Raw genomic sequence first — 25899 nt, 5'->3', positions numbered from 1 at the left:
TGTTAAATTCATGTGCCAAAGTGAAAAAAAAGTACAACTAGGCTAAAAAATTATATTATTTCTTATATATAATAGCATCATTAATGAATAATAATATGAGACTTCATTAAATAAAACAAAAAATAATAGATGATTTATAAATATATAATAATAACTTTATTTAAGTACAATTAAATAAGTTTAGTGTTTCAAGTTTAAGATATAAGTCTCAAATTTAAGATTTTAACATTTAGTTATAATTATTTATTATTTAATTATGTTTCAATGAAATTATTAATATTTATCTATAAATCTTATACAATTTTTGTTTTATTTAATAATAAAATATCATATTTATTACACGCCTGTAATGCATCAAATACTCTCCCATATAATAATTGCTTTTTTATTAGCAAGCTTTCGTAATTTTGGTCAATCAAAATGGTGTTTTCTCACAGCAAATTGTAGACATTAATCTTAGCAGCTGGAAACATCATTACATTATATAAAACGACTTCACAGGCACAAACTAGTTTTATATATAAACAAGTAGATAAATTACATTATAAACCAATGACTTAAAAAGCCATTATTGTTCGCAGATGTAAAAGCATGAGCCCAGAAAAATTGCAGCAAACATCCAACTAAGCTCACACTTACTCTAAATTAAGAATTTAAAGCAACATAGTTGTTATACAGATATCATTAACTATCACCAGATTACTCAGACTAGAACTGATTCAAGCTCAAATTCCCACTACCATGAACAGGTCAACAGCGAAACATGGAGTTTCTACAAAGGGTTCTTTTTTTTTAATTTACAATAAGTGGTCATTGCAGGTTTAACCTGTCTTACTTCTTTCCCAAACAAAAGTGGCCAATGGTTTTCGAGAAAAGTTGATCTCGATCGAGGAACATAAACACGACGGATGCAGCCTACCTCTTACGTTTGCTCTTCAGAGAGGTAGAGGGGTTACTATGCCAATTCCTTTTTCTCTGGTTTATAAACCAGTTGTTAATCTGCTTTAACTGCAATCCTGTTTCTTGTACTAATTTTGCTTTGTCTTCTTCCTGAAAAAAAACATTTTTTAGCAAAAAACACTTTTTGTCATAAAAATGTCGGAAGCAACATATTTTGATGTTCAGAACTACCAGGGAAACACATTACACTCACAGTTGGGTAAGGCCATTTGGAATGTGACTGCCACCAAGCTTTTAAAAACGAGGTCGTATCGCCTGGTAGCTTTCCAGCTCGTCTCTTACGTAGAATTTCCTCTCTAATGTCCACAATTTTCTCCTTGTAACCCTGAAAGACCGAAGCAAATTTAGCTGTAGCGTGTATGTCAAGTCATTTTACTATGAAGTTCGAATAGTCGTATACCTGTTTCAGCTCGTGCTTCAGTTCTTGCCTAACACGCTCCATTAGTGATCTCTCAGTCTCGGATGGGACGAGGGGGCCAAACCCCATGCTGTCAATCCCATCAAAACTTCCATCAAACAAGCTGGCATCACTATCTACAACTTCGTCTTCATCATCAGACATGGTTGCACCAGTGCCTTCACCTGGAGATACACCTGTTCCATCCTTTCTGGTTTAGCTCTTAAGTTTTCCAAAACAATCAAAATAAACAGGGAAAGGATAAGTTCATTATTACGACTTATGCATACACGTTTTCCCGGTTTCAATTGAATTAATATGACAAGATCATAGCGACTAGCATTGATCTACATTAGTCATGTTGTCCAGGTTGGTAAAAGAAAGGCAAAACAGGGAGCTATATTTTTCAAAATTGTTTCCAGCAGGGAGACGGATTGACCTGTTAAACTTTGAAGTGATTGCTCAAGATCCCAACAAGCCATAACTGCTTCCATTGCATGAACACGAACATGTTGTTGCAATTGGTCTTTGAAGAAACCAAGCAATAGAACATAATTTGCCTATACCGAAGTAAAAAGAGAATACTCAAATGGAAAAGATGCCAATGATTACATATAGTATGGTTTAGATCAGAAATCTTTAAAAAAATTCTAAAGGAGCATATGCCATATTCAGCTTTTCGTGAAAATAATGGCAGTTCTTAATTATGCCTCTTTCCTGAACTTCCCTCGAGTTTAAACTAGTATCATGCCTGGTTTTTCATATATGAACAGTGTGAAATCAACCTAGCATACCCTAATTATAAATGTTTGTTATGGTTTTGAAACTTTCTTTGCTCAGCATCAAGTATCTATACCACGTTAACACTTCCAATTTTCTGAACAATATAAAGAAATTGAACATCAATTTTACAAGAATTCTAAAGCTAGCTTGTGGGAATAGTACTTTGTATGACCAGGTAACTTCTTCATGCCCAATTACAACAATTAATCTTTGCCATTTTACTTATTTGTTTAGCTTAACCTTCATACATAATGGTAACATAGAGAGGATATGTGCTATCCATAAGAACATATGAGACATATAGAAGCTTGGACAGAGAAATTAGGTCTAGTCATCTGGAGTTGAAAGCAAGATCATGCTTCCAGCTATCTCCAACAGCATTTTATGATTCCAAATGATATAAAAAGAGGAAAAAATTAGGTCTAATTCACAGTTGCAGACATACAATCCTAAAAAAATGTGAAAAATTGGTCCTTTAAGCAATTTGTTTAGGAAAAACATTTCAAAAGTCCCATTACTTAGGAAAATGATCATTTCTCTTATGGTGGCACAAAAATTCATACTGATTCACTTCACAAGGCACACCTTCAAGTAGAGTATCCTTTCATTAAGACACTCGGTTTTTTTTTTTTTTGAACAAACTCTCCTTAAGCCTTTTTAATTTTTCATTTTCTATTAGCTGACATATAAAATACTGATCCTAGCATAAAACATCTATAAACTCCTCTCCTCTCTCTCTCTCTCTACCCTTTTCTTTCACTAAATTATCATACAGAAAACCAAAAAAGGCAAAAGGGTTAGATTAAAAGTTTTAAGCTGTTTTTGAGTACCACCAATGTTGTGTATATAAGCTAAAAGAACAAACAACTTTAGCTTGAAGAGAAATCCTTTCCTCAAATAGTCACATATTGTTGTAAAATAATTAAAACCCTCCGTAGTAAAGATCTAACTATTGTTTAAATGATAATCAACACAAAAAAAATTTACAGTCTAACCAATGGATTATAAATTTATAACTAAACAAAGAGTTAACACCTAAAACCAGTTGGTCAACGATTACCCAAAAACGAAAGATAATCAAGAACTGAACAAAACACAAATGACCCAGATCACGAAACGAGGAGCGAAAAGGGTTACCATGAAGTGATCGAGTTCTTCTTCAGCAGAACCGGCGGCAGCAGCGGCCGAGGAGTACTTAGCCAACACATCTTGGGACCTAGCTAACTGAGCATCGATCTGAGCGAGCTGGTCAACAGGCGTAGCAACACGTAGACAGGCGACATGAGCTTCCAGCAACTGGTCGTACATAGGGTGCCCCATTATCTCGGCCTTGCATTTAGCTCTTTCCCAATGATCGATGTCAGCAGCTGATGGCGGTGGTTCGTTTAGAGCAAGGGTTTGCATGTCTTTGGTATTGTCGGAGACAAAACCATCGAAAGCCATGTTGTGTTGATCGGGAAACTGAAAAGAGAGGGAAGGGTTCGATGGTCTTTAGCAAAGAAGAAGATAAGGGGGAGAGAGATAAAAGAAGAAGAGTTTTGAAGAAGAAATAAAATAAGAAAAAAAGAAAAAAATAGGAAAGCGCGGTTGTCGGAAGATTGTGTAATGAAAAGACAAAGGGCCAAGGGATCCATCATGATGATGATGATGATGCAGGAACAGGAGGGGGACAACCATTGACGTTTGAGATTAATTTTATACGTTCCCTTTGTTGGTTAATTTGGTTGCCTTTTGTCTCTTCTGCTTCATCATTTTTACCTTCATTAAAAACAAATGATGGTATGAAGCTGTAAGCTAGTGAATTTTTTTTTTATGCTTTTTGAATTTTAAGTGAAGAAAAATAGTTAAAAGTCATATTTTTACGATAAAAATTTTAATGCTTTGTTTACTATTATTTTTTGTTCAATAGAATTATTTTCGAAAAGTGTTTTTGAGTAAAAAGCAAATTAATATTAAACAGATAAATTTGCTTTCGAGAAAAACATTTTTAAGTTCAACTTTTATTTATAATTCAATATAATTTATGTAATATTTAATTTAAATATAAAATTATTTCTGTCATTAAATTTTATTTCAAATATATAAATTATATATTCAATTTGAATTTTACAAAAAATTAATATCGGTTGCTTAAAAATATTTAATATTTAATATACTAAAATAATCCTTTTATTTAAAAAAAAACAATGCTAAAGTAGCAATGCTCTTCCAATGTAAAGCTCATGAAGAAGTGGGTAGAATTGGTATTTGATGAAAGGATTGTCTACTTCTCTAGGTCACTATTGGTTTGCTTGCATTTATGATATGTATTTTTCTTATAAATTCTCACCTAACTATGTATTCTACCATTTATTTTGGAGAAAGATGCCAAATTTTGATTATTGATTCCAACAACTTTCTTTAATTAGAAAATTGGTATTCGATAGAAAAATTACATTTGGAAGTTTATGATATGTTTTTACTTGCTGACAGGGATAATGAAAAGGTTTTATGCACAGCTGAGTCAATATTAAATTATCACTGCCACAAACTCAAATATTTAATTATATATTAAACTTTTGTTTAACATTCAATTTTCCATTTATTCTCAATTTTAACCTAATCCATACTTGCAAAGTCATTCAAAAGTAAATTAATTTCGTGTTTAATATTATTTTTGGCTATTCAAATATTTTTTTAATTGTAAAAACAATAGTAGATAGAAGATTTTTGTCATCAAAAACATTTTCTAAAAATAATTATATATATTTAAAAACTTATTTCTCGACCACCACAACAATAACAATAATACCATACTAAAATGAATTCGCATAATCATAGAAAAAAAAAGTAAAAGTCATATTAGGGTATAATCCAAACTTAAAAGTCCTAATTTAGTATTTTGTATAATGTAATTTTTGTTTCATTTTCCCTAATATATAAAAAAATTTTATAACACTTTTATACTAAAAGTTCATTAAATTTTATCATAATTTGCTAATTGTATTTTCTTTTTATAAAAATGAAGAAAAGTTAGAGATCCTTGTATTTGTTTGAAATTGAAATTTTAATCCTTATATTTTAATTTTAAAATATTGAGTTTCTATATTTTTTATTTAAAAATTTTGTTTTTTTTAAATTTTATTATTAAAATTAATGAAGTCAAAAATAAAATAAATTTTTTAATCTTTAAGATATACGGGTTTTTTTTTTTCAGTTTCAGAAGTATATAATTTTTTTTTCATATTTAAACTAGAAGTACCATTTTTGTTTTAACAACAATAGTAATTTCTTGAGGGTCTAAAAAAAAAAATAGTAATTTCTTACTTCAGAGTAATTAGAAAAAAGAAACGCAATTGGTCAAGGTAGCTAACATTTGACCCAAAAAGATAAAGCAGGACAGGAGGTGAGGCAGGTCCCCACGCCCGAGGTACACTGCAATAACCCAACAAACTCTATGATGGCACCACCGTAGGCAGTATTAGCCTATTGGCTGCTCCCCTCTCCGTACTCCCAACACGTGTCGTTCCCGTATTTCATTGGACCACATAGGCAAACGAGCTGAATCCGTACACCTGTAAATTTACAGGGCTGACAGGCTCCACATCACCTTATCATATGCACAGCATGCAAAAAAGAAACTCCATCACATTAATATATATATATTATATTTTAATCAATAAAACATCATTGATGTTTGGTGATATAAATAAATCAACATATGTATTTTATTTTAAAATTTTAAAAATATATTGACTAAATATAATAATTTTAAAATTGGAAAAATCTATAAGTTGAATCTGTTTGAAACTTTAAAATAGTTGATGCGACACAGTTTGCCACTCTTACAAAAATCAAAATTTGGGGTCACAACAAGCATCCAATGATAAAATTCTATGTATCTTACGCTACAAGTCGAACGATATATTTGACTAAGAGACCATTTCTTTTATTTATATTTGAAATATCTTTCTCTTTTGAGTGAGGGATGACACCCCTCATGTTTAATGCTACACATTTAATATTTTCTTACCTACTTCTCAAATTTTAAAATGACAAGAATTATCATGTGTTACCTAATTCAACTTTTCCATATATTTTTTATTCTAAAATTTTAATTGATTTTTTGCTTATTTTTAAAATTTTTAATAAAACTATTTCTGTAAAAATTAAAAATTTTTTTCCTTTAAACTTAACAAAATTGTATTAATTTGAATTGCAATTTAAATGAAATGGATTTAATAATGTCAAACAAATGTATCAATAGTTTTATGGATCAATAAAATTGTTTAAATTTAAATTGCAATTTAAATGAAATATATTTAGTAATGTCATAGTAGTTCTATGGATCAACAAAATTGTATAAATTTAAATTGCAATTTAAATAAAATATATTATATAGTGATGTCAAAAAAATTTAGAATAGTTCCATGAATTAAAATTTTGACAAATGTATTAGTGTTATTGTGCCTCAATTTGATTGATATGGATTTAAGTGCTTTGTTGTTTGTGGCCTAAGATTCTAATGCAATGTAATTGTGTTTGCAAAGCTTGGAATGTAATAGTTGTTCATCATTGTTTGCTCGACTCTCGCGATGGTTTAATGCTCTTCCAACATCCCTCCGGAGATAAGTATATTTTGTGGAATCCGGGTACCAAGAACACTCTCCTCATCCCTTTGAATAAGGGCACTCGGGGTTTTTTCTGTTCTTGCAGTAGATATTAGGTATTGGAAACCAGGCAAAAAAACTGCAATTTTTTGCTTAAATCTTTAACTTCCCCAAACACAAAGGTATTCTGTAGATTTTCTATTCATGGAATGGCATATGGCTTAAACGCAAAGTGAAATACATCGGCAAAGTGAAGGACCTAGTTAATGATGATGATACTTCCACTAGTTTAGATAAAAGATTCGTTTACTTGAACAAAAAGGTATTTACATTATGTCGATAACGCCATGGAAGATGCTATTGTTGATGTGTTTGTGATCATGTTAAGCTCCCTGATAGAGAACATCGCGTGATAAGGCTTGGAAGAAGAAAAGGGTGTATTGGTTCATGTGGGGAACGCCTTCAGTTTGCACAGATCGTTGAACTTTTAAGATTAGTGCAAATTTGGGTGTTTAATGTTGATACTCGTGAATGGATTTTGATGCATTGTGTTAGCTTAGAGGCATTGATCAAACATCCTAATCTGGTTGATTTGAGGACCATGTTTCCAGCCATGAATGTAAATTCAAGCCTTTAGCTTTTGATCCCGTTTTCGATGACGGTGTTATCATTTGGACTCCGAATCTTATCTTCTGCTATTACTATAAATCCGGCAACTTGGAATCAGTGCAATGCTCGAATATGTTGAATGCTGAACTTAAACGTCCGCCGTGTGATGCCTTCCCCTTCACTCTATGCTTGGCCTCTTTAAAAGAAAAAGTTATTCTTATTTTATATCAGTCAGTCCAACACCTTTTAATTTTTCAATTGCAGTAGCAAAGCTTCTCCACAGCTCAAGGATATAACAGGGACTTACATTCAACCAAATTATGGTCATTGCTTCTCTTTATTCAAGTCACGTAATGGCTTGTATTTTGGTTTTCATTTGAATTATATATTTCCTGCACCTATTACTAGTTTTACATTGTTTTCAGTAATCTAATCAAGTAGTTACATATTCAATTCTATTAGAATCTTACTAATATGCTAGTTTATTTATTTCGAATGCCTTTTTTTTTTTTTTTGCTTGTTCGTCCATACTATTTATTTCTTGCACCAGATAGATATTGGAATATTGATATATGAAATTATAAATTACATAGAATGAGAATTACATGTGAACATATTATATGTACAATGTCTCCCATAGTTTTGGGAAATTAATCTGTTATACATGCACATGATGGGGTGATCATGTGTAATCTTTTCCAATTAAGTACATATAATGTATAAAATATCATCGATTTATGTGTATTTCAAAAACATAATATATATATTTAGTGAATTCAAAATATTTTATAGATTCGTTTTATAATTTATAATTTTTTTAAATTCATAATTATTCCTTTTAATAATATTTTATTATTGAAAACTTGAAATCTAATCCAATCACATGACTGTAATAACCTTTATACATTTTTAGTTTAGGATCGTAATTGAAGGCTGATATTTGGCATGGTTTGTGTAATTTGCTCTTCTTTTGTGTGCTTGCTTTTCCCATGCGGACAGAAGTCAAAAAAGAAGAAAAGAAAAGGGTGCCAAATCCATTCACATATAACTTCCTTTTAAATGGTTTTTATCGCATGACCTAATAACACAATAAGATATCTGGCATCAAAACGTGTATGTTGCTTCTTTTTTACAATAAATTTAACTACAACTAATCTAATAAGCCACAATTTTAGGATTTAAACTTATATAATGTTTTATATGGTGTTATAAATATATAATAATTAATTTTAATTTAACAATTAAAATTTTATTAAGCTATTATTTAATAAACTAAAATTTTGTATTCATCGTATCAAGTGTGACTTAAATTTAAATCGTACTAATCATATTATTATTCATAAAAAAAACTAAAAAAAATATTAACCACTTAAAAACTAAAAGGTATCGGATAACCTCATTTCTCGATCTGGGGTTTTCCTGATCTGCTAAAAAGAAATGGAATTAATGGGTAATTTTGCGGTCTGGGTATTGGCAATTTGTTTGATATTTCAATCTGGATATGGGTTTTATCTGCCTGGTAGTTATCCTCACAAACATGTAGTTGCGTGCTATTTGTCTGTCAAAGTGAATTCCTTAACTTCCATCGACACTGAAATGTCATTTAGCTATTACAGTTTACCCTTTTGTAAGCCTAAGGAGGGTGTTAAGGATAGTGCTGAAAATCTTGGTGAGCTTCTCATGGGAGACCGGATTGAGAACTCACCCTATAGGTTTAAGATGTATACTAATGAGACTGAGATCTTCTTGCGTCAATCCAATAAGTTATCAGCTGATGATTTTAAGTTGTTGAAGGAGAGGATTGATGAGACGTATCAGGTTAACTTGATTCTCGACAATTTGCCTGCGATAATATACTAAGAAAGAGGGTTTTATGTTGAGGTGGACAGAATACCCTGTTGGGTTTAACATAGAGGACGCCTATTATGTGTTTAATCATTTGAAATTTAAGGTGCTTGTTCATAAGTATGAGGAAACGAATGTGGCTCGTATGAGGGGGACCGGGGATGCCGAGGTTATGCCCGGTATTGGCAATGGGGTATCGGATGTGCCTGGATAGATGGTTGTTGGTTTTGAGGTTGTTCCTTGCAGTCTCACGCATAATGGTAACTTGGTTAAGAACTTGAAATGTATGAAAAGTACCCATCTCCGATTTAATGCGACTCAACTACTGTGTCAACGCCCATCAAGGAAGGTGAGCCAATTGTCTTCACCTATGAGGTTGCTTTTGAGGAGATTGGTATCAAGTGGTCATCTCGTTGGGATGCTTATTTGAAGGACGGATCCAAAGTCCATTGGTTCTCTCAATCTTGAATTCTCTTATGGTGATCACTTTCCTTGCTCGTATTGTACTTGTGATATTCTTAAGGACTGTCAGGCGCGATCTTACCCGATATGAGGAGCTTCAAAAGGAGGACCAAGCACAGATGACTGAGGAGTTATCTGGGTGGAAGCTAGTTGTCGGGGATGTTTTCCGTGCCCCATCCAATCCTGCTCTCTTGTGTATTATGGTTGGGGATGGAGTTCAGATCATTGGGATGGCAGTTGTGACAATATTATTTGCTGCTCTTGGATTTATGTCACCAGCATCCCGTGGAACTCTTATTACAGGTATGCTATTTTTCTACCTTATTCTTGGTATTACAGCTGGTTATGTTTCAGTTCGTCTTTGGAGAACAATTGGCTGTGGCGATCACAGGGGATGGGCTTCCGTCGCTTGGAAGGCTGCGTGTTTCTTCCCTGGCATTGCCTTTTTGATACTGACCACTTTAAATTTCCTGTTGCGGAGAAGTCACAGCACAGGAGCTATTCCGTTTCCTCTCTTTGTTATACTTCTGCTTTAGTTCTGCATCTCAGTTCCACTCACCTAGTTGATGGATACTTTGGGGCTAAGGCACCACATATCGAATACCCTGTTCAAACCAACCAGATCCCTCGGGAAATTCCAGTTCAGAATTACCCATCCTGGTTGTTAGTTCTTGGTGCTGGGACTCTACCATTTGGTACACTTTTCATTGAGCTTTTCTTCATCATATCTAGCATCTGGATGGGGCGAGTTTACTATGTCTTTGGCTTTCTGCTTATTGTTCTAATCCTGCTTGTTGTGGCTGCGCTGAAGTTTATTTGGTGTTAACTTGCATGCATCTCTGTGTGGAGGACTGGAAATGGTGGCGGAAATCTTTCTTTGCTTCCGGTTCAGTTGCAATCTACATATTCTTGTACTCCATAAACTATCTCGTATTTGATCTTAAGAGTTTGAGTGGACCTGTGTCCGCCACTCTCTACTTGGGGTATTCTCTCTTCATGGTTCTAGCAATCGTGTTTGCGACAGGCACAGTCGGATTCCTTTCATCTTTCTGGTTTGTGCACTATTTATTCTCTTCGGTAAAGCTGGATTGAAGATACCTTTCCAAATATAAAAAAATGGGCACCTATAGTAATTGAAGAAGCTCGTGATAAAAGAATTCAACCCCTTCACGTTAGTCAATCGCCTGTTACTTGATACTTTGAGGTTTGTTTTGTTAGGTAACTTTAGTGAATGTAACATAAAAAATTCTCCACATTGTTGCTTAGTTCTTTATCAGATATCTATGAATCTATGATGCATAATCCGATTTAGCTGTACCAGTAACTTTGTTTGTGCTGCGTACACTTTATACTTGATACAGTTATTGAAGCTGAAATACTACTTGTCAGGATCCGGAAATTTCAATTTATAAAGGTGCCAGTTAGCTTTCGTACAATGGTTGCTTGAAGGGTAAGTTTACGAAAATGGAAGGTTAAGTATTGCTTAATCATAGCAAAGAAATTAAAAAAAAAAAAGAAATAAAAAGTTCGCAACTTATAGGTTAAATTGCTTAATTGTGAGTAAACTGAATATCAAGTGATGTACATGACAAGTTCATAAAGTTAGCAATCAACTCATGCATGCTATGCAATACCCTAAGAGGAGATCATAGCAAGAAAGGTTCAGCATATTTGATGTGTATGGGTATGTAGAAATAATCTCTTACAGTATTACAGTCATTATAAAATGGTGCGACTACAACAGATGAACAAAGAAAAATGACAATGAAAGGAGATTGAACCAAGCAGGAAGAAAGAAAATAAATAATGGCTATGAGAAATTTACAGGGAGGATTCCATTGCCTCCAGAATTGTGACTTTTCATGCTTCACTATTGGATCGTCTTTGATACTGTAATTCTGTGTCAAAGATGCACAAAAGTCAGAAGACATCGTCAGTCTGTTAGTCAGTCAGTCAGTCATGCGGCTTTTCTGTTTCCGATTTCCAACCAGAAAAAGAACTTCACTTTTGCTTTAGGATCTTCAGAGGTTCAAACCAAAAGTAATGGGAGTATGACTGGGTATCTTTTTTTTTCCTTTATCCAAATGGATTTGGTCCCATTGTAGGAAAAGAGTTGGGAGGATTAGATGCTGGTTGTCCACCTGCAGGTCTCTGAGTTGCATTTAAGAAACCCAGGTTGCGTTCATCACTGCCGAAACCACCTATACCTTGTGGTCTGCAATTGTGATTCAAAATCTTAACTTGTTTTCTATTTTCATGAAAGTTAGAACAAACCATTGTTTTTAAGCTTAATATGCATGCTAGTTGAAGGAAAACACTATATGTGCTGCAAAGTTTTTGTGTCCAGCCATGTCACTTTTAGACCATACCATTTACATCGGCATACTTTTAATACTGTCTCAATACTAAGTGATCGATGCTAAATAATAGAAGACTACCAGAATGAAATGTAACCTGGGAGATGGAACACCACTGTGTGACTGATTCCCCATGTATGCACCTAGGATCATAAACGCCTTGTAAGCATGAGAAAAACTACATTAGTATGAACATTTAGCATGATTAGAAGAGAAGTGAATTTACTAGAAGGCATAGCCAATGTGGAAGGTGATTCTGGCGTCATCATGGACGCAAAATGCGATGAATGGGATGGGGCATCAGTACTGGGTTTGGGAGACAAAGCAGTAGGATCTTGGATGCTAGGGAGGGTCCCAAGAATTAAGCCATGTATGTTTTGAAGTTAGAGCAAGTTCATAGATACAAAAGATATGAATACTTTGGAGATATGGAAGCCGTGTCGGTGTATCAGAACAAGAATAAAAACTCTTGAAACCTCAAAAAAGAATTTTGATATAAAAATAGTGTCATTCATAAAATGATAATTATCAACTGAATTTAGAAAAGTCAATTTTTTTTTTTGTATTTTAAAAGATTTGAGAGTAAAAAAGCAATGACAAATTAGGTGCCTACTTGTGGTGCTTGTGCTGGAGTCGTATCGCCACTAAGATCAAATGGATTTGCCTTTGAAATGCTTGAAAATGCTGCCGAATGCTGAGAACATATACATAAAGTTTAACCATTCCAAATATCAAGCAAGAATTAGCATAGAAGTTAGAGAATTCAAAAATTCTATGGCACAGGATACCATTGCATTAGGATAATACTGCAAACCAAACGCAGCTCCATGTGGTAGACCAGTTTGCCAACCCGGAACTGCAGCAGGGGCAGATCCATAGCTTGTAGCAAAGAGATCCTGCTAGAAGGGCAGCATTAACTGTAAAGAGAATTCATAAATATCTTACACAATTGAAGACAACCATCACCTGCGGAAGTTCCTTTCTTCCGCCAGACTTTGTTTCTTCAGTTGATTTGGAGGTGGCTTCTGACGATTGTTCAGTAGATGAATTGGAAGAGGGTTGAGCATTGTGCATCAGCAACGATGTACCGGGCTGGAAATAATAACAAGAAGCAACAGAGTTAGCAAGTGAAATGAAGTTCACACCATATTTTGTTAAAGTACGGTTATGTTTTTCAGGTTTATTTAGTTTCCAACAACTTCTAATCAATTCCAATGATAACCTGGCTATTCGATGCTTCAGTTGTTTGAGTACTTTGTTCAGTAAAAAAGCTATTATCAGAAGCAGGGAAAAGGGAAGACTGATGTTTTTGCATGCTGGGAAAGACATGCCCGTGAGGAGATTGTACTTGTGGGACATTGACTGCCGGTGGAACTGGTGAAGAGCTGCTGGAACTTGTCAAAGTCAAAAGCTGTCCCTCAGGTGCTGCTGGAGAAATACTGTTTAATGAAGTGTTCTGTCCAGATGCAGTTGATGGAGCACCTGAGGTGCCCGGTACTGCTGAGATATTATCAACAGGTACTGCAGAGGGAGCTGCAAGATCAAATAGTAAAAGATCCAAAGGATTTGCATTGGAGGCCGGAGGTGCTTTTCCCTTTGAAGAGAGTTCATCTGATGACTGGTTACCACCTTTGCTTGATGGCGGCACTTGCTGCATATTTGGTGTTGCCGCAGCATTAGACGACTCAGAATCCATACTGAAATCAATCAAACTTTCAATACCACTAGGTGGTGAAATCTTCTGCAAAGTGTAAAAATAACAACATAAGTGCAAAGAGTGTTCTGAAGCTCCACAAGGAATAGTAACACTGTACGAAAATCTGCCAAACTACTAAAAGCAAGTGACAAAGTTTTCAAACTGCTAAACTACAAGTAAAGAGTCATCCACAGCTTCCCGTGGGCACAATTAAAATCTCACTCTATGTAGTCAGTTCATTCACAAATCTATTTATATGTATTAAGCATTCAAATACTAAATAAATGGTTCGAATACACACATAAAATCCTTTTAGAGTCATATTACTTGAAGATGTAGCAACCTCACCTGGTTTTTAGCAACAGTATCCTTTCCAGTATTTTCTTTTGGATGTTCACCCACCTTCAAGGCAGGAGCATTCTCCCCCAAAATATCTCTAATGGGGCGCACCACTGGAGGTGCAGACCTATCCGATAGGTTGCTAGATGACATGCTTCGTGTCACAGGTTCTCTCTGTCGAATGTTGGGGTTATCTTTTTGTATGGCACTTCCAGGGCCATCACGTCGGCGCCTGCGATCAATAATCTCAATGTGGCGATGGTTTCTAGGGGAACCTTCATATCTAGAATTTATTGACTCATTATAGAAACCCCTAACAGCACCACTTCTTCCAGCAGGACTAAATCCTTCATTAGAGCTCCATTCATGCCTATTACCATAAAGTGGACTTTTGGTTCTACCAGTAAACACAATGACTCTCTTGATTTCTGGGCATTCCGTCCTGTATCCCTGTATAATTCGTACAGGAATCTATTAAGAGTAAAAACATTGGAGTGGCATTTGATTGAGAGCGCCAAAAAAATTGTTGACTAAGCCATCAGTCACATGAAATATAAAATTTATGTGTACAATATATGTATATATAGGTGTGTAGGTGGTTAACCAGAAACATTACCACTTCCAGACTTGGAAGCCTTTCACTCCTCTCACCAGTGTATCTCCTATCCACATAGACATGCTTGATGAACTTTCGGAGCATATGAAGATCACTGAAAGCAAATATAGATGCATCAAGACATATTTCTAATGAGGCATAAAAAAATTTAAAGGAAAAAGATGCTTAATTACCTGGCATCAGGGTAAGAATTGCGTTGAGGATCCCATGCCTTGAAGTAAATTTGTCTTGCTCTCTGCAAAATAACGAGAAACAAGTTAGCAATAAGAAACCGGAAGCAAAGATACCAGTAATGATTGTTCATCACGGACCTCATTTCCTCCTTCTCGAAGAGCATTCACTTCTTCTTCGGTAAATTTAGCCATTGATACAGATTTCACCCTATGAGTGAATTCCCTACTGAAATAATTTAAAAAACGCTTACAGTAAAAAATGAAGTGCGCTAGACCTCATTATTATTGCGATTAGATCTCAAATATGAAATTACTAAAACTTACTGTATTCCGCTACAGGTGGTGCAAACAAAAGTAGAGAAAGTGGTACAAACATATTGGGGACCCTGCCAGAAAAAAATTATTCAAAGTTTATACTTCAATTTAAAGAATATTAAATGCAATGCTTTTGATAAAAACAAAATTTCAAATGCATTGTCTAAGAAAAACAAGAAAAAAGGTAATGCGTACCAAAAGATTGCAATTAATGCATCTTTTATTCTGGGGAAGTTTGAGAAGAGCTCGAATCGACTTCTCGATTTTCTCATCCTCCTTTAATTTCTTTTCATCGCCCATTTTTTTTTTCACAAATAAGAAATAAAAAATATACCCTTCTTCATCCAGAAGGAATCAGAATCCCAAATCACTAGAAATACGTGCAATCGTTTGGATAGAAAACAACATGACAATGCTAAGTTTCAAGCTTGATAGGTCCATTTGGTAAATTGAGGAAATTATTTTTTTTCTCAGGAAACAAACATTTGCAACTTCATTGTTAGCGAGAGAAGGGAGGGAAAGCAAGGAAATGAGAAGATGATTGAATTAAGCAATCAAACTAACAAAAAGAGAGAAAGTTGCCGGGAAAAACGGTTAGGCGACCCTTTTTGAGCCGTTGAATTTTGTTCACACCACATTCCTCTTTACTATTTCTTTATTTTTCTTATAAAGTAATCTTTTTATTCAAATATTTTATTGTTTTATAATTAGAACATATGTCTAAAAATAATATACAATAAATAATGAAACGTATGATTTAAAATTAATTAATCATAATAACATATAAAATGCGTACAATATTAAACACATAAATATATCGAATTAACAATATAACAATGTTTTAACATGAAAGATAAAAAATAAACAAATTGTGAATATTATTTAGTAATTTTTTGGTCTGAGTAAATAAACAGTGATTGGATCTTAAGGAATGAAATAAATAAGTAAAAAGTGAAAATGAAAAATTGCGAATCTTGAGGTGAAAGAGGCAAACTCTAAATAAAACAATTACTTCAAGGAATCTATTGACAATGATCAGGCCAGTAGATTTCTAAGAGGGTTGGACTTAGAGCATTTATTCCGGTCCATAATTAGATAATCATTGTTTGCCCCTAAAAGAAAATTAAATGAAATCTATAAAAAAGATTAAGTGGAAGGAAGATAAATGATATAATTAAGTGATAATAGAAGTGAAATGAAAGATTTCAATATAGTGATAATGCATAGTTGAGAAAACTGAATAATGTTAAGACTCGTATAATAAAAACGAGATCCACCTAAAGCATTTGTTATAAGATTTAAGGGAATAGAGATAAAAAAAAAATCCAAATAAGAATTATGATTTGAGTTGTTAATATTGTACATAAAGAAGTTAAATACTTTTAGAAAATAATATTAAGTTTGATAATGGTAATAAATACAGGATATAAGTATAAAAAAATCAGGATATAAGTTTAAAGAAGTAAAAAAACACACACACCAGTTTATCAAATAAATTGGGAAATTAAATAATAATAATAAACCGAGCTAATCAAGGCCGATCAATTATGTGATGGGTTAGGTATAAAATTTTAGTTTACATCTTTTACTAGGCACTCAAATGTATGGATCAAAATTCTTTTAATCTATAATATTAAAAACTTTTAACAGGTAAAACTATATACAAAATAAGTATAAAATACTCGGTTAAACATGATGCAGTAGTAGTTTGAGTTATATGTTAGTTTCTAATATCACATGTTTTATATTTATTTTTACATGTTTAATTTTTCAAATAATGTATTTTAATTATTATAATTAGTGTAAAATATTTGAATTGTTAAATACAATAAAAAAGTTATAGATCAATATTTTTTTAAATAATACTAAAAAATTTTAAATCCATAATAAAGGCATGTGTATCATATTAATATATAATATAGTTTTATCTTGTGTACTTAATGTAAAACAACATAATTTTAAAATAATAACTATTAAAAATACATAAATTATTTTGACAATTCAAATATAATACTTAAAAAGTTCTTATCATTATTAAAAATTCGTACAAATTATAAAAAATTGATAAATTACAAATTAACTATTTCACTATTCAATTTTTTTTCTTTACTTAATAATTAATAAATTGATCATAGTAACCTGTAGATACAATATGTTATATTTGATTACGTAAATATATTATTTATAAAATTTTATATATGAAATATTAATTTATTTATTATATAAATAATTTAAATTTTTATTTAAAAGTAAAGGAATATATATTTTTTGTTAATGAAAACTTAATATCTAAAATGTAATGCAATTCAAGATAATAAAAAAACATTTATTTATTTAAACAAGTGCCTTTTAATATATGATGGTGCAATACGTTTAAATTACTTTTTATCACACGTTATAATATTATTACAATATCTAATTTTATCATTATCGTTATTTTTACACTAATTACATGAATCACTAAATTTTTCCTTAGAGTACTTTGTTTAAAAACAGGGGCATAGGTTATTTCCTTCCCATGTGGGACACGATACTTTTGTTTTGCTGTCAAGCATAATCCTTTACTAACGCATTTTAAATACAAACATTTTGAGTCTATTCATAAGCTAAATGACAACAATGGAACGTTCAGCAAACAGCATATTAGCAACGTTCCTTCGAGAAGAAAAAAGTTCCTTGGTTTCAGTTTCTCCTGCCAATCGAATTCTAGTGATAAAAAAACAAGTTCACTCGTCGCAAATTATAAGCACATTCGATCTTGATCTGGATCTGACTCTTCAATTTATTCATTTGTCGAAAATTTCTTCTCCAATTTCGTTTTATTTCCAATTAAGGTCGGTCTGGTATAATAGGGTCTGGGTTCCAGATCTCTCCGTTTCAAGTAAGAATCTCCGTCAATATTTTTCTACTTTTTTAGTTGCAAAGGGAATCGAAGAATTATTGGGAATCGAATGTTAGTTTAGGGATTTTCAATTTTGGGAGTTTCGATTTTAAGACCAAGGAGGTTAACCAAAAAGAAAAGAAAAGAAAAGATGCATGCAAAAGTGGCACAATCATCATTTAGAGATCGGACGCAAGAATTTCAGAGCGTAGCAGATAGGTTAAGAAAGTCAATCTCGTCTGGGCAGGGCCAAAATGGGCCGAGTAGTAGTACGTCGAGAGCGGAGGAAAAGAGATCTATGGTTGCGCATCAATCGGAGTTTAACAGGAAGGCTTCTAAGATTGGATTTGGAATTCATCAGACTTCGCAGAAGCTTTCGAAGTTAGCAAAATGTTAGTGCTTATATCAGTTTCATTTACAATTATCTATATTTCTTTAAAGATATGCACAATAAATAGAGGTTTATATGCTGTAGTTTTCAGAACTATGCTCCTCCATCTCTTCCCCTCTCTTCCTTTTTTCTTCCCCGTGGTTTGGTAGGAATTGAATTAACAAAATATATGACTTGACCATCAGAATTGAAGTAGGAAATTTCCCCACCTTGGTTTGTCCTGGTTTAAATTATACTGATGTTGTAGTTGAACTTGATGAAATCCAGTGTGCACAACTGTCAATGACAGCTATAATAGGAGACAAACAGACTAGGTATTGATAGGACTTTGTCATTGATGTTTGTTGTTATCATAGTTACTATGATCCCACATATTATTCATTCACTATGTCGTTCTTATCCTGTGTTTTGCTTGCTTTTCCAGTGGCTAAGAGGACTTCAGTTTTCGATGACCCTACAAAGGAAATCCAGGAGCTCACTGCAGTTATCAAGCAGGATATCACTACACTTAATTCTGCTGTGGTAGACCTTCAGCTTTTCTGCAATTCTAGGAATGAAGGTGGTATCTCCAGTGACACATCTAGTCATTCAACCACAGTTGTTGATGACTTGAAGAATCGCTTGATGAGTGCAACAAAAGAGTTCAAAGATGTCCTCACCATGCGAACAGAGGTAAGGCTTAGTTTTTCTCTATTTGCTCGTTTAGTTTGTCATTGGCAATTGATGTTTGTTGAATTGCTTTGTACAGAATTTAAAAGTTCATGAGAACAGAAGACAGTTATTTTCATCCAATGCTTCGAAAGATTCTCCAAATCCTTTTGTACGGCAGCGCCCTTTGGCCATCAAATCAGCAGCTGGAGCTTCAAACAACCTTCCTCAATGGGCCAATGGCAATAAATCTTCATCACAATTGTTTCCGAGGTAAATTTACCACCAGTATTTCACAAGATACGTACCCTTGACTGATTAATTGGGGAAAATATTTTAGCACTCAGAAGTCTAGAATTTTAGTTGGGAAATTCTTAGTCCATTTAATTATAATTTGTTATTGAATATTCTTGGAACATTTCTTAAAATCGCTCTTGTACTATTTTAGTGTTAGAGGATTTGATTTGGATTCTGATTTTGTTGGGATTTAATTATGATTTTATTTCGTACATTTTCCTTGGGAGTTTAAATGAAACTATCCTAATTAATTAAGATACTTTGCTGTCATATTTTTGTTTTCCTTATTAGAATATGAAATTAAGGTTTTGCATCTTGTTTCCTAAATTGTGAACCTCTATTTAAGAGTTAATTATTTTTGAATAAAACAAGCTGAAAGTTTCGGTAAGTTAAAAGAGGGGCAACTCCCTTAGAGTTCCAAGGAAGGCAATTCCCTTAGAGTTCCACAATGAATCAAATAAGGGAAAAGACCTCTTTCTTGGATTTGATTTTTGTGTTACTCGTCCAATGATTTGATCCATAACTTGGGACCATAACAGCACAAAATTCTAGTATTGCATGTGCTTGTGATGTTGCATCTGTTTTTATTCTTCACAATCTTCTTTTATTTGTTTTCCTTTCTTTTTTCTAGTTCTTTTGAACCAACCATTGTTCACTGATTCTGTTTTATTCTAGTTGGTTTTAACTTCTTATATGAAACTATCTCAACTTGAAATTCTAGACACTGATGAACTTCATTTTTGGTTCTTAATTATACAGAAAGCATATGGATGGTCAGAGTCAGCCATTGCTCCAGCAGCAACAGCAACAAATGGTTCCACAGCAGGACAGTTACATGAAGAGCAGAGCTGAAGCTCTTCAAAATGTAGAATCTACAATTCATGAGCTAGGCACCATTTTCAACCAGGTAGCTACTCTGGTTTCTCAACAAGGAGAAATAGCTATCAGGTTTGTTCTTTTTTTGAACATGTGAATGTATCCTATTGCTGAATTATCACTTGCTATGTAAGGTGTTCTATGACATGGCGTGCTGTATTCTGTTAATGTTATAGCAACAGTATGGTCATTGATTAATTTGACTAAGCTAATTATTTGGCTTACAAGTGAAGTTTGCCCAAATAGTTTATTAAGGCTATGAAAAATCTCATGCACTTAAACTTAGTAGAGTTCATGTAATTGCATGGTTGTGTTAGAAGCAATTATAGAATTCAATAATCAAAGATAAATGGTGGTTATCATCCTGGTATTCAAAATTATATACAGAATTATTAATGTAGTTTTCTGGGTTGTTACGCCAGATGTCCTTCCTATTTGGCTACTCTTAGTTATTGGGTGTGCATCACGGTTTGGTATTTGGGAAAATTTGAGAAGTCATTTTGTTCAATGTATTGATATTTTCCCTTAGCATTCATCTAGTAACTGATATATGGACTACTGGAACGCGGTGATGTTTTGTTGTCAGGATTGATGAAAACATGGACGACACCTTAGCAAACGTGGAGGGAGCACAAGGACAATTGCTCAAGTACCTAAACAGCATATCGTCAAACAGGTGGTTGATGATGAAGATATTTTTTGTATTGATATTTTTCCTGATGGTTTTCCTATTCTTTGTGGCATAGCCATAGTCAATTATAAAGTGAGATGGTTGGTTGAAAAGAGAGAGAAAATGATACTGCCTGGCCTATCTGCCTTTTCTTACTGCTATATATATATAATATTATAACACTATCCTTTTTTGATTTAAGCCACAATACCCAGTTGTGCATCAAAGTTTTTTTCACCCTGCCTGATGTGCATGTAGGGGGTACATGTAAATTGGAAACAATGAGAGTGGCAGAAACTATTCCCCCCCCTTTTTTTTTTTAAATTCAAATTAATTATTGCGGGGAGTTTTATTCAGACAAAATTGCTCCCAATTTGCTTACTATTTTTCTCCCTTGCTTTTACAATGTTTGATGATATATATATATTTATGTAGCAACTTAAACTTGGATTTGCTTGCTTTGACTTTGTGATTCACTTTATTTTGCTCTGCATTCGTATGGTTTTCCTTGGCTAAAGGATTAAAAAATTCCTTCACTTGGCGTTTTCAATATGCTTTGTAATTAAAGTGAAAGAACCTGGGGTTCGTTTAGACCTGTCAGAATCCTATGATGTTTCTTTTATCAAATGTTTCTAAAATGATTTTATCTTTATTCAGATTTTATTGATAGAATAGTAATTTTTAAAGGGTAAAAAGTATTGGTAGTACTTGTATTAAAAGTTATATTATATTTTGTCTTTTTACTCAAAAAAGAGTAAATTAGTGTCTATACAATAGATAAAAAGTTTTATTTATTTTTACTGTTAAAAATTGTCTGATGAAATGATTAAGCAATTACATATTGGGTGTTACTTATATTTTATAAGGGTATTTAGAAATTAGTTTTTAATAGTAAAAATGAATAAATTTTATTTTTTGATCTAGTATATATTATTTTGTTTATTTTTTTAGTAGAGAGATAAAATATAATTTGATTGAATAATATTTTTACCTTATTTAAAGTATTAATATGTTTAGTGTGAGTTTTGTATATATAAGCTCATAAATTACTAAAATTGAAACAACTCAATTTTATTTTGTTGAAACAAATTCTCTTCATAATTTTAAATATTATAATTTAAAATTTAAAAAGTATTGATTAAACTAAAATGTAAAAATTAAGTCGGTAATTATCACAATTCCACTGAAATTAAAATTTAAAATTTAAATCGATAACTGTCATAATTTAAGCAAGAGAAATCTCATTTTCATATGTTACAAACAAACAAAAGGGGGAAATTACATTTGTTTTGTGCGAACGCGAACAAACGTGGTTGAAGACTTTTACCACGCATTGAAATTTCCAAAAATTATAATTGTAATCAGATAGATCGTGGTTTGCCATTTGTGGGTTTAAAATACCACATTATTTTGATTTCGTCCATCTTGCCCTCATCCACATATATCATCCTCCCCAATTTCATCACATTATTATTTACCCATTTAACCATTTAACGTTATCTCCTCCACTCCCAGTATAAACCTAACCCTACCCCACGGCCTTAGCTCCTAACACTCGGCAAACAAACACGCTTCATTTCAAACCCTAAGCTTTTTTCACCAGAAACATACTCACCTCTCTTATATACGATCACTTCCTTTTTCAACAAACCCTAAACAATCATTTCGTCATCTTACACTAATTTAAAAAAAAATATCTCGTTTTTAGCATCTCGATCCTCGTTTTTTTTAGTACTTTTTTTCGAAGATTCGTATATTTGTCGATTCGACTGTTTTTTGTTATTTGATTTTGAGGGAATAGGGAGAGATGGTGGGAGGAGGAAGCAGGAGAGACGAAGGATCTATGGTGATCAACAACACCAACGTGTTTGCGGCTCTTGAAACTCTACGGAAGAAGAAGAAGTCTGATAAGGACCGAGGTTCTTCTAAAAAGTCTTCTTCTAAGTCTCAGCAATCACAACCGCAAAAAGAACCTGAACCGCAGGTCTTTTGGGCTCCGGCACCGCTTAATGTCAAATCATGGGCCGATGTTGATGACGATGATGATTATTATGCTACAACTGCTCCTCCTCAGTCGGTTTGGGGGTCCTCTGAGCCGTCTCATGAAGATAAGACCGTCAACGAAGAGGTGAATTGACTTGCTGGTTAATCGATCCTTTTTTTTTCTTCTAATTTGACTGCTATGAAATCAGTTAGTGTAATTTTGTGAAGTTCTTGTTGATTTTATTTTGTTATAATTTCAATGGTTGAGGATGATTATGAGATGGTAAATTGTGGAAAGGAAGCCTCTTGGTCAATGATTGGAAAATGAACCTTAAGCATCCTATAGTTGGACCAATGGCTTTATGGCTTAAACTGTTAGCATATTTGTCTATGGAGTTCGGCTTGAGGTTGAGATGTTTGGGTTCTCATATATCATAGTTAAATTGGATGTTAAATTGGAGGTATCTATGGTGATAGTAATTCATATGAGAATGTTTCTATACAAAATATTATCAAAAGGTTCTACTGAATTTCAGGAGATTATGAAATATACTAGCCGATAGATGCTACTTAAGGTCTTTTTTTACCGGAAGTGGATTAAAATCATGCAAGTTCATAGTGAAGACTTTGGACATCTATTTATCGTTAGAATGCTAATTTTTCTGATTGTATTACTAAGAAAGCTATTTTGTTAGCTAAGGTGAAAAGATATTCTTTTTTGTCTTTCTCCATGGATGAGGTGTTTTTCTTCTTGTTCTTTCATATTTTATTATGATATTGTTGAAATCATGAGTGGTGTATCTTAGCTTTGGTTTTTCTTCTATATATATATTTCTAATTTAATGGAATTTATTTAGTAGTATAGTGCTCCCAGCACTTGAGGATCACTTTGCTAAAAGCTTCCCAAAATCTGGATTTTTTTTTTGTTATAGTATTATTTTTTCAAGGAAACCCAATTTACTTTCACACTCCTGCATTATTGTTTGACATGGATTTTACTTCCTCTTTGTTTGTCAACAGAATATATAGGAATATTGGTGTATCTTTTCATTCCTGTGGTTTAGTTTTAGTACTTTAAAGACTTAAAAGCATAAATCACTAAGATGTCGGATTTTATTTTAGTTCTCTCTTCTAAGTGGAAATTCATTTTTATGCTTCTTGCAATCTAAGGTTGAAGAAGAAGTGGAAAAAAAAACAATTGGATTAATTGTCTTGGAGAAATAAGTGAATAGCATATAAGATATAACATTGTGACTACAGTTACTGGCAAAGAGCCAGCTTGGTTTCCTTCTGGGCCCTCCCAAGTCTCAGGTCCATTTGTTCTTGCGTTACTCTGTCAAAAAGATGAGTCCCTTGAGCATAAATCACTTATCCTGTATGATTGGATGACTATAGTTGATACAGGATGAAAGTCGGAAATTAGTTTGCTTTGGACAAGCTATGTCTCATTAAATTTTAATTGATCTGGGATGACAGGATAGTGAGAGTGAAGAAGATATTTTAGATGAAGGTGATGATGATATAGAGGAAGATCATGATCATGAATCAGAGGTTCCAGTACATCCTGAGCCTTTGCCAAAAAAGGTTCCTGAAGTTCCTCTCCCACCTAAGGAGCCAGAAAGACAACTTTCAAAGAAAGAGAGGAAGAAAAAGGAGCTTGCTGAGCTGGAGGCCCTTCTTGCTGATTTTGGAGTAACACAGAAGGAGAGCAATGGCCAGGATGAGTCGCGTGGTAATTTTGACCAACTTAGTGCAACATTTTGCCCCTAGTTTTTGTGGAAAGTCGGTATTTTTGTTATGTATTCCTTTTGTTAAGTTCCAATAACAGTAGAATCAAATCTTAGATGGTTTTGTTGCGACAACAGTAGTTGATGATTCAAGTTGTCTCTTGGGACACAATGCATAACAACCTTAAAACTGTTTGTAAGTCCAAGTTTGAAAATCTGAAAATTTTCTCTCAAAGTGCAAGCATGCACACAACCTTTTTATATTTACATGTTATTAAGGTTATATGTTGTTTGCTTGTCTGTAAATAAGCCCGTCCAGAACAATTTCTTTGCTCAAATATCTACATAAAGGAAGTCTCTTCTAAGCTTGGTTGTTATCTCTTATACTGCAGATGTTGCACAAGAAAAGAAAGATGGAGAGGGAGAAAAGAAGGAAAATCCTCCAGGGGAGTCTAAAAGTGCCAAGAAGAAGAAAAAGAAGGATAAATCGAAGGAGGGTAAAGAATCACAGGATCAGCTGACTAGTACAGATGTCACCAATGGGCCAGATGAAGCTGCTGGAACTGAACAGAATGAGGATGATGCATCAGCTGTTGACGTGAAAGAGCGGCTAAAGAAGATGGCATCTATGAAGAAGAAGAAATCCAGTAAAGAGATGGATGCAGCTGCAAAAGCTGCTGCACAAGAGGCTGCTGCAAGGAGTGCAAGGCTTGCTGCTGTGAAGAAGAAAGAGAAGAACCATTATAATCAGCAACCAGTGCGGTAAACGCCTCGTTTTTTGTTCTACATTACATATACATATGAACATGTATTTCTCGTTGTTCATTCAACAATGCGAAATAAACAGTGGGCCAAAAGATGACTGTTTTAGTTTTATTTGAATGGACTAGAAGAAAGTTTGATCTGTTTTTTTTGCTTTTTGGATCTTATTGTTGCTCCTTTATCATGGATTTGGAACTCATTTGTTATGGCACGTCTTCTTTATGCTAAAAATTCTTCATTGGACAGCATTTCAAATATTTGAGCATTACATATTCTTGCTTCCTAGCATTTTTTGCATTGGCCAATGATATATGCTTTTGATAGCAAAGCAATTCCATTAGTAATTATGAGTAGCCACATGCACCTTCGATATTCACTGAGAACCAGTGCTTCTATGATGTCTAGTGTCACCACCCCCCATGAGAAATGGTTAAATGGTTTATTAGAATATTTTCTCAAGCATCATTGTTGGGGTTCCAGAATCATTATTGGTTATCAATATCATCATACAATGGGAGTATAA

The 25899-nt window shown here is 33.4% G+C and overlaps 4 protein-coding genes and 1 pseudogene across 11 annotated transcripts; 3 read left to right on the top strand and 2 right to left on the bottom strand.

Annotated features, from left to right (window-relative positions):
• Positions 1–500: 500 nt before the first annotated feature.
• LOC121229207 (homeobox protein knotted-1-like 3) lies at positions 501–3861 on the bottom strand. Its single transcript, XM_041112752.1, has 5 exons — positions 3278–3861; positions 1797–1917; positions 1361–1554; positions 1154–1285; positions 501–1050 (listed from the first exon to the last, which is right to left on the bottom strand). Exons 1-5 carry the CDS (start codon positions 3581–3583, stop codon positions 916–918), a joined length of 888 nt encoding a protein of 295 aa, XP_040968686.1. The 5' UTR covers positions 3584–3861; the 3' UTR covers positions 501–915.
• A 4880-nt stretch (positions 3862–8741) lies between these two features.
• On the top strand, positions 8742–10996 carry LOC107907312 (transmembrane 9 superfamily member 11-like; annotated as a pseudogene).
• Positions 10997–11294: 298 nt separating this feature from the next.
• Positions 11295–15671, bottom strand: LOC121229206 (arf-GAP domain and FG repeat-containing protein 1). Of its 7 annotated transcripts, none has more exons than XR_005926905.1 (13): positions 15337–15671; positions 15151–15212; positions 14965–15052; positions 14827–14888; positions 14654–14747; positions 14047–14487; positions 13225–13743; positions 12969–13094; positions 12791–12898; positions 12616–12696; positions 12229–12344; positions 12100–12145; positions 11764–11860 (listed from the first exon to the last, which is right to left on the bottom strand). XR_005926905.1 is itself a non-coding variant. In XM_041112749.1 (12 exons), exons 1-12 carry the CDS (start codon positions 15439–15441, stop codon positions 11831–11833), a joined length of 1794 nt encoding a protein of 597 aa, XP_040968683.1. In that variant the 5' UTR covers positions 15442–15671; the 3' UTR covers positions 11295–11830. The 7 variants fall into 7 exon arrangements, 5 of the variants coding, with proteins under 5 accessions (XP_040968683.1, XP_040968681.1, XP_040968682.1 ...); XR_005926906.1 differs by having other exon boundaries at positions 11782–11860; positions 12084–12145; XM_041112749.1 differs by lacking the exon at positions 12229–12344 and having other exon boundaries at positions 11295–11860; positions 12084–12161.
• Positions 15672–17741: 2070 nt separating this feature from the next.
• Positions 17742–21285, top strand: LOC121229205 (syntaxin-32). 2 transcript variants are annotated; one of them, XM_041112745.1, is made up of 5 exons: positions 17742–18414; positions 18838–19085; positions 19162–19334; positions 20118–20265; positions 20821–21285. In XM_041112745.1, the coding sequence occupies exons 1-5, from the start codon at positions 18174–18176 to the stop codon at positions 20824–20826; spliced, it is 816 nt and encodes a 271-aa protein (XP_040968679.1). In that variant the 5' UTR covers positions 17742–18173; the 3' UTR covers positions 20827–21285. The 2 variants fall into 2 exon arrangements, with proteins under 2 accessions (XP_040968679.1, XP_040968678.1); XM_041112744.1 differs by having other exon boundaries at positions 20118–20306.
• Positions 21286–22288: 1003 nt separating this feature from the next.
• LOC107907309 (nucleolin) lies at positions 22289–25624 on the top strand. Its single transcript, XM_016834646.2, has 3 exons — positions 22289–23032; positions 24364–24619; positions 25007–25624. Exons 1-3 carry the CDS (start codon positions 22712–22714, stop codon positions 25378–25380), a joined length of 951 nt encoding a protein of 316 aa, XP_016690135.2. The 5' UTR covers positions 22289–22711; the 3' UTR covers positions 25381–25624.
• Positions 25625–25899: the final 275 nt, after the last annotated feature.

The sequence above is a fragment of the Gossypium hirsutum genome, chromosome A05 (genome assembly GCF_007990345.1).
Source record: "Gossypium hirsutum isolate 1008001.06 chromosome A05, Gossypium_hirsutum_v2.1, whole genome shotgun sequence".
Classification (NCBI taxonomy): Eukaryota; Viridiplantae; Streptophyta; class Magnoliopsida; order Malvales; family Malvaceae; genus Gossypium; species Gossypium hirsutum.
The sequence above is the reverse complement of the archived record's forward strand: the minus strand, read 5'-3'. Positions and strand labels throughout refer to the sequence as shown.

Bases quoted from the DNA above. Each gene is read 5' to 3' on its own strand.
- LOC121229207 (XM_041112752.1), bottom strand. From the start codon at position 3,583: ATGGCTTTCGATGGTTTTGTCTCCGACAATACCAAAGACATGCAAACC. The intron at 1,555-1,796 runs GTCAATCCGTCT...AGGATGGAACAG, and splicing joins ATCACTTCAAAGTTTAACAG to GTGTATCTCCAGGTGAAGGC. The intron at 1,051-1,153 runs GTGAGTGTAATG...GTTTTTTTTCAG, and splicing joins CCAAATGGCCTTACCCAACT to GAAGAAGACAAAGCAAAATT.
- LOC107907309 (XM_016834646.2), top strand. From the start codon at position 22,712: ATGGTGGGAGGAGGAAGCAGGAGAGACGAAGGATCTATGGTGATCAAC. The intron at 23,033-24,363 runs GTGAATTGACTT...CTGGGATGACAG, and splicing joins ATAAGACCGTCAACGAAGAG to GATAGTGAGAGTGAAGAAGA. The intron at 24,620-25,006 runs GTAATTTTGACC...CTTATACTGCAG, and splicing joins TGGCCAGGATGAGTCGCGTG to ATGTTGCACAAGAAAAGAAA.
- LOC121229206 (XM_041112747.1), bottom strand. From the start codon at position 15,441: ATGGGCGATGAAAAGAAATTAAAGGAGGATGAGAAAATCGAGAAGTCG. The intron at 14,748-14,826 runs GTAATTAAGCAT...ATTTGCTTTCAG, and splicing joins AATTCTTACCCTGATGCCAG to TGATCTTCATATGCTCCGAA. The intron at 12,899-12,968 runs GTGATGGTTGTC...CCCTTCTAGCAG, and splicing joins GAAGAAAGGAACTTCCGCAG to GATCTCTTTGCTACAAGCTA.
- LOC121229205 (XM_041112744.1), top strand. From the start codon at position 18,174: ATGCATGCAAAAGTGGCACAATCATCATTTAGAGATCGGACGCAAGAA. The intron at 18,415-18,837 runs GTTAGTGCTTAT...TTGCTTTTCCAG, and splicing joins GCTTTCGAAGTTAGCAAAAT to TGGCTAAGAGGACTTCAGTT. The intron at 19,335-20,117 runs GTAAATTTACCA...TTAATTATACAG, and splicing joins TCATCACAATTGTTTCCGAG to AAAGCATATGGATGGTCAGA.